This window comes from Saccostrea echinata, unplaced genomic scaffold (assembly GCF_033153115.1).
Source record: "Saccostrea echinata isolate AGI-Se365-2 ecotype Australia unplaced genomic scaffold, CSIRO_AGI_Sech_v1 ptg000015l, whole genome shotgun sequence".
Taxonomy (NCBI): Eukaryota; Metazoa; Mollusca; class Bivalvia; order Ostreida; family Ostreidae; genus Saccostrea; species Saccostrea echinata.
This window is the reverse complement of record NW_026889764.1, coordinates 10,124,324-10,136,816: the sequence shown is the minus strand read 5'-3', so window position 1 is coordinate 10,136,816 and position 12,493 is coordinate 10,124,324. Positions and strand designations below refer to the sequence as shown.

Genomic DNA, 12,493 nt, shown 5'->3' with positions numbered 1-12,493 from the left:
GTTTTGTTTGTTTTTTTTTTTTGTTTTTTTTTTTTTTTTTTTTTTTTTTTTTTTTTTACATTTTTTTTCATTTCTTTTTATGTATCTACAAACTATGAAGAATGTATAGTCTATGGATTTTGTTGCACATAACTCAGCTTAAAAAATTAAGGCATAATGACGTTGACTATTTATATCCTTTTGGAATTACAAATCCTCAGAATGGCATTAAGCTGTTTGATACTTGGTTGATAAATGTAAATAAACTAGTAACTGAAGCATCTTGAAATACAGAGATCATTCAATAAAAAAACAAATATAAATCATCAAAAGCCATTTATGTTCATTTCATGATTGTATAGATCATAAGTTGATGTCAGGCAGAAACAAAGTGAACAATAATAAATGTGTTTATCTTACATAATTGAGATTATCTATATCTATTCATTGTCCATATTAGAATCCCAGATTCTCTTTTAATCGCAGTTCCAGGATGTCCGTAATATGAAGGGGAAAATGCATCAAAATTGAAACACAAACAAAAAGTAAAATGTATAGAATTCAATAGAATTTCCATGAGAACATCTATTTCATTAAGCTTTAAAAAGTATACAGTAACTGCTTGTAAATTTCTGATACAATTTAAAACTCTGACTTGCTATTTTTTCCGAAGCAATACTTGTGCTCCAAAATCACGTTCTGCATTTTTCAAACAAAAGCTTGAATCTTCATCAGAGTTTGAATAAGTAGATTTTGAGGTGTAAAAAATGGGGAAAAAAATATCAATGATTCAATGTAACGGATATCATAATATCCTGCAATAGGGGTGAAAAAAATGATGATGCGGTCGATATTTCTCAAGTAACAATTTCCAAACAATGACTCCTGAGTGAATTATATCCACTCATCAGGAAACATTTGGTGTTTGCAAGCAAAATCAATTGTCTATTTTAAAATCCATTAATTTGTTAAAATGTTTAAAAGATATAAAATATATTCATATGCTAAACTGTGAGTATCAGCTAGCGATCAAATCTTGTTTATTTTCAATATTCCAATCTAAGTACAAAGGGTCAGAGGATTGTTCACCACACACGTTTTCCATGTTGATCAAAGTAATGATACGCTTTGTTTCCCCGACTTAAAGATCATTACTTAAGGAGACGGATTAAGATAAGCTCTATAATTTGCTTCCGAATCCTTTCTGATATTCATGAACACAATATGCCTTGTTATTTTCAAATAAAATATCGCTAAATGTTAACTATAAGATACAACTTCCTTATACGTTTTACAGTTTGCCTGAAATTTTAACACATGTATGGACACTGTAGATGTAACCAATCTTAATTTTCGTAGAATCAGACCGAAAAACTGTTTCGTAGAAAAAATAAAATGCAGTATTTCAGCATGACACCCTTGTTTATTTTAATGAGTAGAAAATGACAAGGCAAACGTATCTAAGTGTAAGTAAGTACAATTTCCTTTGTTTTTTCCTGTTAATATTGCCACAGACACAGTTTATACTTTGATTAGACACAATTTGACTGGAAAACAAGGAAGACCGCTATCTCATGGGAAAAATTTTAATGTCGATATGACTTTTCATGTGGAGGGATATCATGACGTGTATAATGCATCAGTTCTGGTTTGGATTTCTTTTATGTATGTAGCAAGACTCCATAAACATTTAAAAAAATATAAACTTACGACTTACTTTTTTATAAATACCTTTCACATTGTAGATGTACTGATGCATTTGGAACCAGTGATGGTTTCTACTGATAGTGAAGATGAAAATTCTGGCCGGAGATAGTGAGTATCTAATCCATTGTTATGAATACTGATATTTTATATATATATATATATATAAATGGATTGCTTGAAAATCGTATTATTCTGCAGAATTTGATATCAGCTTTGGTTCTATTATAGATAGTGAAAATTGAAAACGGAATATTCTAAATCATTTTATTATAGCCTGAAGAAATTAGACAACACCTTAAGAACCCTCGCCGCAAAGCTAGAGAAAAACACGTGTCACCCATTACCATCTACCATCAGAGGTGCTCATCTATTAATATGAAAAAACGAAGGAATTAAATATGATTCAGATCTAAATGTACTTTTGAAATGAACCCTGTAGTGATTTTGAAAGATAGATATAAGACAGTACACGTTGATAAATTGTGTTTAAAATGATATTATGTATTTTTGTTGCCTAATACCTGAAAAACATGCTTATTTTCAATTTATTCTTACACTTTGTTTTTAACATATAGATTGCAATACCATGGACTTCAACGGAAGTTACATCCAGGAAAACTGCCAACTAGAAGAGAGGGATTGCTATTCTTGGAATATTGCATTCATTGCAGGAGGGAAAAGAGTCATGGTTTTCTTAGGGACTACTGAAGCTGATTCCCTGGACACGAATAGAAACTTCAAGATTTCATGCATTGAAACAGATACTCTAGGTAACGATTAATAAAAATAATGAAATTTTACCTTATTTCATCACATTGTTCGTCTTTAAATTGATAATTAGAATGAACATTGGCATCCACCAATAAATCTTATTCGTCTTCTGTACTTAAAAATATAAAATATACTCTAGAAATTACGATAAAGATGATGTGTTTGATTTGCATTTGATTCCAGATGAACAAAATCTTTTAAAATGTGAGGAAAAAATTATCAGCTATAATCGTTACTCAACATTCAGAATAACACATGTGAAGAGTAAAATTCATTCATTGTTCATGGACATTGTTGAAGAAAGCGTTATGATATTTCATCGATTATTGCTTTTCGTATTTTATTATTTTTAATTTCTGTAATGACCATTTTGGTTTTATTGGAAGAAATAATGTGATATTGAAAATAAATCACCCAGAAAAAAATGCAATAAACAAGATGTGTTTATAAAACACTGATTCCCCCGTATGGCAGCTTATGGTAAAGATTAAAGTTTCTCAAATGCAAGTCAAAACTCCAAGGTCAAGAGATCAAAAATGTTACAGAGAGGACGTGTGTCAACTGCAATGGATACACCTAGTAAATATGGAAGCCCAATCACCAACCATTATGGTCAAAGTCAACGTTTACTAAAAGTGGATCAAACTCCAAGGTCAAGGTCAAAGGGTCAAAATTTATGGTAAACAGGGAATGACCTTGTCATATAAATACAAATACAAAATATAGAAGCCTAAGCAGCAATTGTTCAAAAGTTATGGCGAAAGTTAAAGTTTTTCAAATGTAGGTCAAACTCCAAGGCCAAGGTCAAAATTGGTGGAATCCAAAGGAAGTTCTTATCACAAGAAATGTACCTGTGAAATTTGAATGCCTTAATACTAACTGTGCAAAAGCTATGGCCAAGGTTAAAGTATTTTAAAAGTGGGTCAAACTCTAAGGTCAAGGTCAAAAGGTCAAAAATATTTACATCCATGGAAAGGTCTTGTAACGATGAATACAAATGTGAAATATGCAATCCCTAGCACTAGCTGTTATAAAGTTAAGGCCAAGGTTAAAGTTGGGCAAATTTTTGCAAAAGTGGGTCAAATTTCAAGGGAATAGGTCAAATATGTTGGTACCCAAAGGAGGATCTTATTACAAGGAATATACAAGTTAAATAAGAAAGCCATATCTCCAACCAATCGAAAGTTATGGGCAAGGTTTAAGCGGACAAACAGACAAACAGAAAGACAGACGGACGGACAGGGCAAAAACTGTATACCCCCGAATCCTCGATTACGAGGGCATAAAAAAAAATTATTTGTTCTCAAATTAAAAAAAACGTGATATTTATAAGCATTGCATTCGAGTGAATGGCGATTAAATGCATTGGAATGAATTTAAAACTGTTGCGGTATCGGAGGTTATCCATTATTACATTTGATCAAAATCAGAAAATTTCAAAATGAGAAAATGCTTTCAATAATAAGATTCTAATGGATTCACAATAATCTTGTTCTTCAGCAAAAATTTTTGGGTTTTTAAAAGAAAGATTAAGCGAGTGTTTTTTTCTAAGCAAAACAATTTTGCAGAGTTCATCAATGTACCGAATGCCCGAAAACGAAACATCAGAAAAAAAATACATTAGTTTTATCTTTTCTAATATATCGTAAATTATTTATCAAGGAAAAAAAAGGATAAAAATCGTTCTATAATTTCTTTCAAGCACTTTTATTGCTTGAAAATGTTATTATAATATCTAATAGCGCGTGAGTTACATGATATGGTCCAGCAAGGCAATGATTAAGAGCCCAATTACGTCACTTGAACTAAAACTTTATTGGCATTTTACTTTGTTGCAAATAGATTTGATAATGTTGTAGCATATATGAGGACAAATGGTACAAGAGAAAAGGCCAAAGAACAAGAACCTAAAACGACGGAATCCATTTCTGGTATGTTCGTTAGTAATTCTGATAGCTTAATATAGTAATGAAAAAAGCACTTATTTGCATGGTTTCAAATTTTCGTAAATTGACGAATATAACATGTTCAAGGGGATTTGATGCAGTCTGAAATTGCAACATTTCGTGGGTATTTGAATTTGTGGTCTCTTCATATACCACAAAAAACCAACGAAATCTAAGCCCCCAGAATAAGTAATTTCACAGAATTTATTATATCGGCGTAAATCAATAGGAAACACACTAATGCCACAACCTTTACAGTGAATATTTCAGAAGAAACAAATAATCTGACGACGAGAAGGAAAAAGAGTCAGCCTACTGAAAACCCAATTCTGGAAACTGACAACGGCAATGAATCAGGTACCACAATTAAATCTAATAGAATCAGGTGACACACATAAATCTAATAAAATACAATAGAATTGTTCGTTATTCATAGTTATCTATATAAATCAAAGAAAAGTGCATTGCAATGATAAAGATATATGTATAAATGTTAAGTCTAGGGGAAGTTCATATTATTTTTATGATTTAGGCTGTACGTTTTGGAATGTGATTTTAGATAACACATGGCTTGCTTATCTGTTAATTCGACAAAATACATTAAACGATGTTCTTGTTCAAAATCTAGCTTGTGTTCAATGCATGGAAATTGACTACAAAACACTTCATGGAGAAAACACACACACACACACACCATGAAAGAAATTGATTGTAAAATACATGTAGAGTGATTTCGTCGTAAAAAAAAAATGCAGAAATAATTGTACAAAATAATCCCGCCAAGAAAATAAATGTCCTGATTGTTCAGCAGAGGGTACATATTTTTTGTTGCCATATAGAATGCAACGTGATAAATCAATTACTATAATCTAAGACTTTATTGTTAAAGCTGGTTGAAAATATAGTATGTTTAAACTTTCAATTTCAAAAGATATCTCAAGAAATTTGAATTTGAATTTTAAAAAATTATGCACAGGAAGAAAAAAAAATATTTTATTGATTCAGTTAAAGTATACGGAAGCCCGTTGAGGCCAATTCAGAGAGAGAAATATTTTTTATTGCGTTTAAACGCAATAATTATTGCTTTTAAACGCAAAACATTGCATTTAATCGCAATAATCATTGCGTTTAAACGCAAAAGATTGCGTTTAATCGCAATGTATATTGCGTTTAAACGCAAAACACTTTTCGTTTAATCGCAAAAGATTGCGTTTAAACGCAATACTTTTGCGATTAAACGCAAAGTGTTTTGCGTTTAATCGCAATGATATTTTTGCGTTTAAACGCAATACTTTTGCGTTTAATCGCAATAATTTTTACGTTTAAACGCAATACTTTTGCGATTAAACGCAATACTTTTGCGTTTAATCGCAATAATTTTTGCGTTTAAACGCAATACTTTTTGCGTTTAAACGCAATAATCTTTGCGTTCAAAGGCAATAATCTTTGTGTTTAAAGGCAGTCATTTGTATCAAACCTCGCAGAGAACAATGGACCCACGCATACTTATATCTTTTATTTCTTTCTCTTTTTACTTATTAGGGAATTGTGTGTTGTCTTTATAGAATCAGACTTCTCCGAGCAAACACTCTCTGAAAGGTAAATCACTAATAAGAATTTATAGAGGAGAAAAAAATGTCGGGTTGTAAAAACAAAGGAATCCTAAGAACGAGACATGTCTTAAGCTTATTCTCTACATTTTCAATGAAGTTTCGGTCAGTTGTTCTGCTAAAAAAACTGTCCCATACGTTGCAGTCACAAGTGTAAATCATGTATAAAGGGATTTTTGGAAAGGACTGAGGAAATGTTGGAATTACGTACAACATGATGAAGTATTTAGACTTCAATGTACATTCATAACCCTTCCTATGGTTGCATACAGTAAACACAAGAACATATGTGATGGATTTATATGAGGTCAAAATCAAAATCAAATGAAAACAGATTGATCGATGTGTACTACATGTATCAAATTGACAAGTGCTATTAATTCCACTGAAACTTTCTCTATAAGTTGTGATACACGTAAGCAATTGATCAGAGACTTCATTAAGAGTTTTGGGTTCTAATACATTTAAGACATTCAGGTTGTTAGGATGCCATTGTTTTATTACAATTTTCAAAAACTGGAAAATTTTGCAAAAAGACACAGAACAAATCGGATTTTCTTAAAGTTGAAGTGTCGGGTCCTAGTACATGTAATTATAAGCTTTGACTAATTCATGTTTGATTTTGAAACTACAGTATCATTGTGTTTAAATGCAATACAAATCCTTATAAGGAAGGATTATTGCGTTTAAATGCAAAGATTATTGCGTTTAATCGCAAAATTATTGCGTTTAATCGCAAAAGTATTGCGTTTAATCGCAAAAGTATTGCGTTTAATCTCAAAAGTATTGCGTTTAAACGCAAAAGATTGCGTTTAATAGCAATCTTTTGCGATTAAACGCAAAGTGTTTTGCGTTTAAACGCAATATACATTGCGATTAATCGCAATCTTTTGCGTTTAAACGCAATAATTATTGCGATTAAACGCAATGTTTTGCGTTTAAACGCAATAATTATTGCGTTTAAACGCAATAAAAAATATTTCTTTCTCTGAACTGGCCTCAACGGGCTTCCGTAAAGTACGTATTTTCTGTTTTAATTTTTTAAAAAAATCTTTTTCGTTTTTTTTTTTTTTTTTTAAGAAATTGTGAATGGAAAATGTTTATTTGTAGCTACGTTGTCTGAAATTTCTTCAGACGGACAAGAAATAGACGCTAATACAGACGAAATGTCAGAAGAGGGCTTCGTGCAATGTAAGCATGACAGTATGTTCATAATTGAAATCAAAGCTAAATATTTGAACATTTTTCAGTGGTAAATAAAAAATCAGTATAATTTAGATGAAAATTGGCGATAAGAAAAAGATAGACGTAACATTAATTGTTGAAAAAATAATTGTTGATAATAATAATTGACAAGATGAATTGATTGTGGATATAATGGCGCATACGGTATGATATATATATATAAATGCTAAAATTCTCGAGAAATTAAAAACTAAAAAAAAAAAATACCGTTTTGTTTAGGCTGGAAGAAATTAAGGAGATGTAGAAAAAGGTTGAGTCTAAATAATAACTGTGCACAAAATATTTACACATCTGAAGACTCTCCAAAATTTCCGGGAGCAGGTATGTATTGAAAATATGATTATGCATACAATTAATATTATATTATTTTAATAATTTAAAGATGAAAGGAACATTTCATGAAACTTACTTCTATATCATTAAAACATGTATGTATTTATCTACGTAAGGACACTTACAAATAAATAAATAGGAAAGATATGCAAGAGCATGCTCTGCTTACAAAATATTCTAAAACGAGGAAAGCTATTGACAAATATGTTGATGGTACACGAATATCAATTGTCTCGTTTAAAGTCAACTTATCAAAATTTTATTTTGTCGATATAATGACCTTGTCAGCAAATTCAATTTGTCATTAATTTGAATGTTGACTGACATTTTTCGCACAAAATGTTAGGCCATTATTTTCACATTGAATTACCTACGGATTTTTCCTTTTGTCCGATCATGACAAGGAGTAGCGGCTTGCAATGCCTGTCGACAGGGAATGCACACTCCTCCATTACACCTGATCCCTTCTCAGATGTTTTAGAGGTCTTTGTTTGCTATGCTCCCAATTTGTATTGTTTCAATCAACGTTTGAGCTTGTATACTGATTATGATCTTCATTTTTAAAAACCGTTCACGGTAGCTCAGTCGGTAGAGCGCTCGCTCCGTGATCGGAAGGTCGTGAGTTCGAATCTCGGCCGCGACAGACCTAAGTCCATAAAAAAGATAGCAACTGTTCCTTCGCCATGCGCTCGGCACTTTGAAGTGAAAGTTGCGGGTCCTTCGGATGAGACCTTAACAACCGAGGTCCCGTGTCACGGCAGGCGTTGGCACGATAAAGATCCCTCACTACTCAATGGCCCTGAGTACCGAGTAAAGGTAAAAATTTGAAGCCTTTCACCGGTATATGGTGACGTCTCTATATGGGTGAAAAATTCTCGAATAGGACGTAAAACAACATAAAATCAATCAATCATTTTTTTAAACCGGTCACGGTAGCCTGGAGCTTGGGCGTTCGCTTCGTGATCGAGAGGCACGGGTTCGATTCTCGTTCGCCGCGCAGCGTCAAACCTAAGACGCAAACATAGGTAGTGACTGTTCCTTCGCCAAGGGCCCGGAACTAGAAGTGAAAGTCACTGGTTTTTCGGATGAGACCTTTAAAACCGAGGTTCCCTGTCACTGTAGGCGTTGGCACGATAAAGAACCCTCACTGCTGAATGGCCTTGAGTGCTGAGTATAGGTCTAAATTTGAAGCCCTTCACCGGCATACGATGACGTCTCTATATGAGTGAAAAATTCTCGAATTGGACGTAAAACAAAATACAATTAATCAATCAATCATTTTTTAAATAAATAAAATAAATCGATGAAGCTTTATATATATATATATATATATATATATATATATATATATATATATATATATATATATATATATATATATATATATATATATATATATATATATATATATATATATATATCTATCTATCTATCTATCTATCTATCTTGTACATTTGATTTCATATAAAAAAATGAAGAATTTCTATGATGTCAAAAATCCTCATTTTTGCCCTTCGTCTTTACAATATTTCGTCAATATTTAGATCAATCTGGGGAAAAAAACTATGTAGCTTATTAATAACTTTTTGAATTTACCCATATATGCGTAGCTTTAGTACCTTTTCTATATGCTTGTTTAAATAAACAGTTTTCTTGTAGGAAGTGTTCATCACTCCTTTTGTATCAAATTTCCCTATCTGCAGAAATGTTTCCCTCTCCTTTTAGGTATCCTGTTGATTACACATCTCCTGGCAGCTGCCATTGGGTCTGGAATTTTATATCTTGTTCTGAAAAAGATTGGACGATTAGTGTAAGAGACTCATTTTAAATCTAACAGTTCATGATATTCTGTTCAATATGAATAAATTCCGAATTAACAGAAAAAAATAGAAAGCTTAATCTTCATATTTCATCTGATAGTTTTGAAAAAAGATGAATCAATATATATATTAGCGGTGTTTTTGAATCTATTGGTATATAAAGATGACAATAAAATCCTAAAAAATCTGGATACTTAAACAATGTCGATTCATCGGTGCTATAAAATTAGGGACACTAGTTATCACTTTCTAAGAGACCATATTCTAAATAGCTGAAAATGATTCTTCGTGTGGGTGGACTTTAGTATCGAAAGGACGTATTAGAGTAAAAGTGGGAATCAGACCGGAAAATGTATTAAAAATAAGATGCTTAATATCAGTTACAAAAAGGTTCGAACAAGGGGTTTAAGTAGGAAAATAGGATTTTGAGTAAGGTGGTGCCACTGCATTTCATCTATTAAAAGAAATATAAACATTTTTTTTATTTTTATTTTTCTTTTTTAAAACAGAAGTGATAAAAATAAATCCGAGAGAAACAAAGGCTTTGATAACTTCTGTAACAGCCAACAGGAAAAAACAACTCGAATCACTATCCCACACATAACCCATGACAACGATGAAAACCCATATCATGAAGTGGAAAGCGAAACGGTGAGATCTCTAAAACATGTAAATATTAGCAATGAACCGAAAGAAAGTACCATTAAAAGCGAATTAAACGTCTTTGTTTTTGCATCTCTTTGTAGCCAACAATTCAATTTGATAATCGTACAAAATCGAATTCCTTTACGGGAAGTACTTCATCACCTGGGCGGAAGCTCTCTAAACTACCGGATATTCCACGAGCACCTGAAAAAGTTGAATATGAATACCTGATTCCTCATATTAGAAAGGACAAGGATGGTTTACAGACAGATAAACATGTGAATTATACAGAGTTAAATCTAGAAGATCATGAAAAAGTGCTTTTAGCAGGGGATAATGTAGATACAAATTTTGAAATCTTGGCCAACAGTCCAAAAGCTCTTTCCGCTACTGATGACAAAACTGATGATTATTTTGTTCTTGAGAAGAAAGTTACTGATATGGATCTCAAGTGAGGTTTATCAGGGGATTTGTGACGGTTTATCATTTGAAATGGATGAATAATATGCTATCATCCCAATAAACACAATAATTCTATGATTTGAATGCATACAGAAAAGGAAAACAACAACAACAACAAAATCATTGTCAATCTAAATGTTTATTTAGCTCATATTCAAAATAGCTCAATTTACAGTACATTGATCATATCTCACGTTTTTAGTTGCAAATGACCTACAAAATCAGTTCAAATTTATTGTGGAATACTTGTATAATATGAATGATGAACAATAAGTTGGGAATTAATAATTGATAGAATATTACAATGTAAATGCAAGAATTAAATACAAACTTTATTTTGCAACTGAGACTTGTACGTTTATGAATTATTTCTAGATATGCATGTACATATTATAGGGTTATTTAACTTATATTGGTGAATATTGACACGAATTCGATGTACAAATGCACGAGCTTGCAAGTACATTTGTACAGCCAACGAGTGCCAATATTCACCAATAGAAGTTCAATAACTTCTTTATTACATAGCTAAAATATCTCCCATTGATTTATATTAATTATTTTAATTAAACAACTTAAATGAATAAGAATTTTTCAGTATCGGTATATAAATTAATGTCTGTCCTGTAAGTGTTCAATATTGCATCATTCTAATGACCCTACTAAGCGTTTTGCTATGCTTATTGAGGTTTTATTGAGGCTAATACGTACTAAATTATTAATCAATAATTTAAATTTTGCGTGGCATATTGCTACATGAAAAAGAGGAAGATGTCGATAGTAAAGTTGAAATAATCACGTTTAACATAATATTGCGTTCTTAGTTTGCCATTAATGTCTTTTTCTAGTAAAATCTAATATTACATAGATATGTCAGACTCTGTGATATCTTTATTTCGAGTTCAGAGGGATGTATCGTATTAACGTAGGAATGAAACTTAATATTGCTTATTGATTAAACTTCGTTGATATACTAGTATCTAAATTGAAAGCCACAGAGAGACTTCTTTTCGTGTAGAAGGTTTGAATAAATTAATAAATTAAAGAAATGGAGTCTTGGAAAGCTCAAAGATGTCAATACTATATATGATTGTTCTTGCCACTGGACATTTCATTTACAAAATAGCGAATACGGATCTTCAGTATGGAATGCATTATGCACTAAAAACTAGTGTTGTCAATGAGAACGCGGTTTACAGGTTTACTGTCGAACGATGCGGGCATAGATTAGTAAAACGGCTACCCGGGGATATATAGACAATTGACTGATTAAATAAGTAGAAAAGAAACGTTATTTAAGGAATCACTGTCTAGTTAGTAGAGTATGCCAGGGCATCAACGATAGTTGGAAACGTGGGATAATTTGCATAACGGGCGAAGCATATTAGGCCTCCTTAGAGTCAGACACAAAGACAGCCGCACGAGAATTACATGCATATTAGGCCTTCTTAGCTACTGACCTTTCGCTTGGCAAAATTTGCATTCCTTTAGAATGATCAAGAAATCAGCTCTCCTAACTTTCAAAGAGTTATCACAGAGAAAACAAATAGAGATGGAAATATTTTGTTTTTAATATAAATATACCGCTAGTCTCGATCTAGAGTTTCACAAATACGATCGATTTGATTTTATTAGTTTTCACGGTTTATCTGATTAATGGTTTAGGTTATCTAAAGGTATACTAGTTTTGAAGACCTAAATAATCTATTACCTTATTAATAACCTGATTTAACAAGATGCTGTCCCAGGCAACAAAAGCCTGGAAATATTTCCAAAGAAATGCCGATGTTTAATCCGAAAAGTGAACTGAATATTGGGTATCTATCGCTAGCAAGGACGTTAAGAGATGTAATGAAAAATAATCCGAGTAATCAGGTATTCAATAGGAAAAGTAAGCTCGTAACCGCTTACTAAATTATAGTCCAATTTAAAAACATTAGTAAAATCATTGTATCGTTTTTTTCAAACTGCGTTT

At 31.8% G+C, this 12,493-nt stretch overlaps 1 protein-coding gene across 1 annotated transcript; it reads left to right on the top strand.

Moving 5' to 3' along the window:
- Positions 1-1,558: 1,558 nt before the first annotated feature.
- Positions 1,559-10,812, top strand: LOC133188085 (uncharacterized). Its single transcript, XM_061323472.1, has 11 exons — positions 1,559-1,644; positions 1,725-1,794; positions 1,960-2,045; positions 2,262-2,456; positions 4,317-4,388; positions 4,674-4,760; positions 7,124-7,204; positions 7,478-7,579; positions 9,317-9,401; positions 9,921-10,062; positions 10,158-10,812. Exons 1-11 carry the CDS (start codon positions 1,587-1,589, stop codon positions 10,509-10,511), a joined length of 1,332 nt encoding a protein of 443 aa, XP_061179456.1. The 5' UTR covers positions 1,559-1,586; the 3' UTR covers positions 10,512-10,812.
- The last annotated feature ends 1,681 nt before the right edge of the window (positions 10,813-12,493 follow it).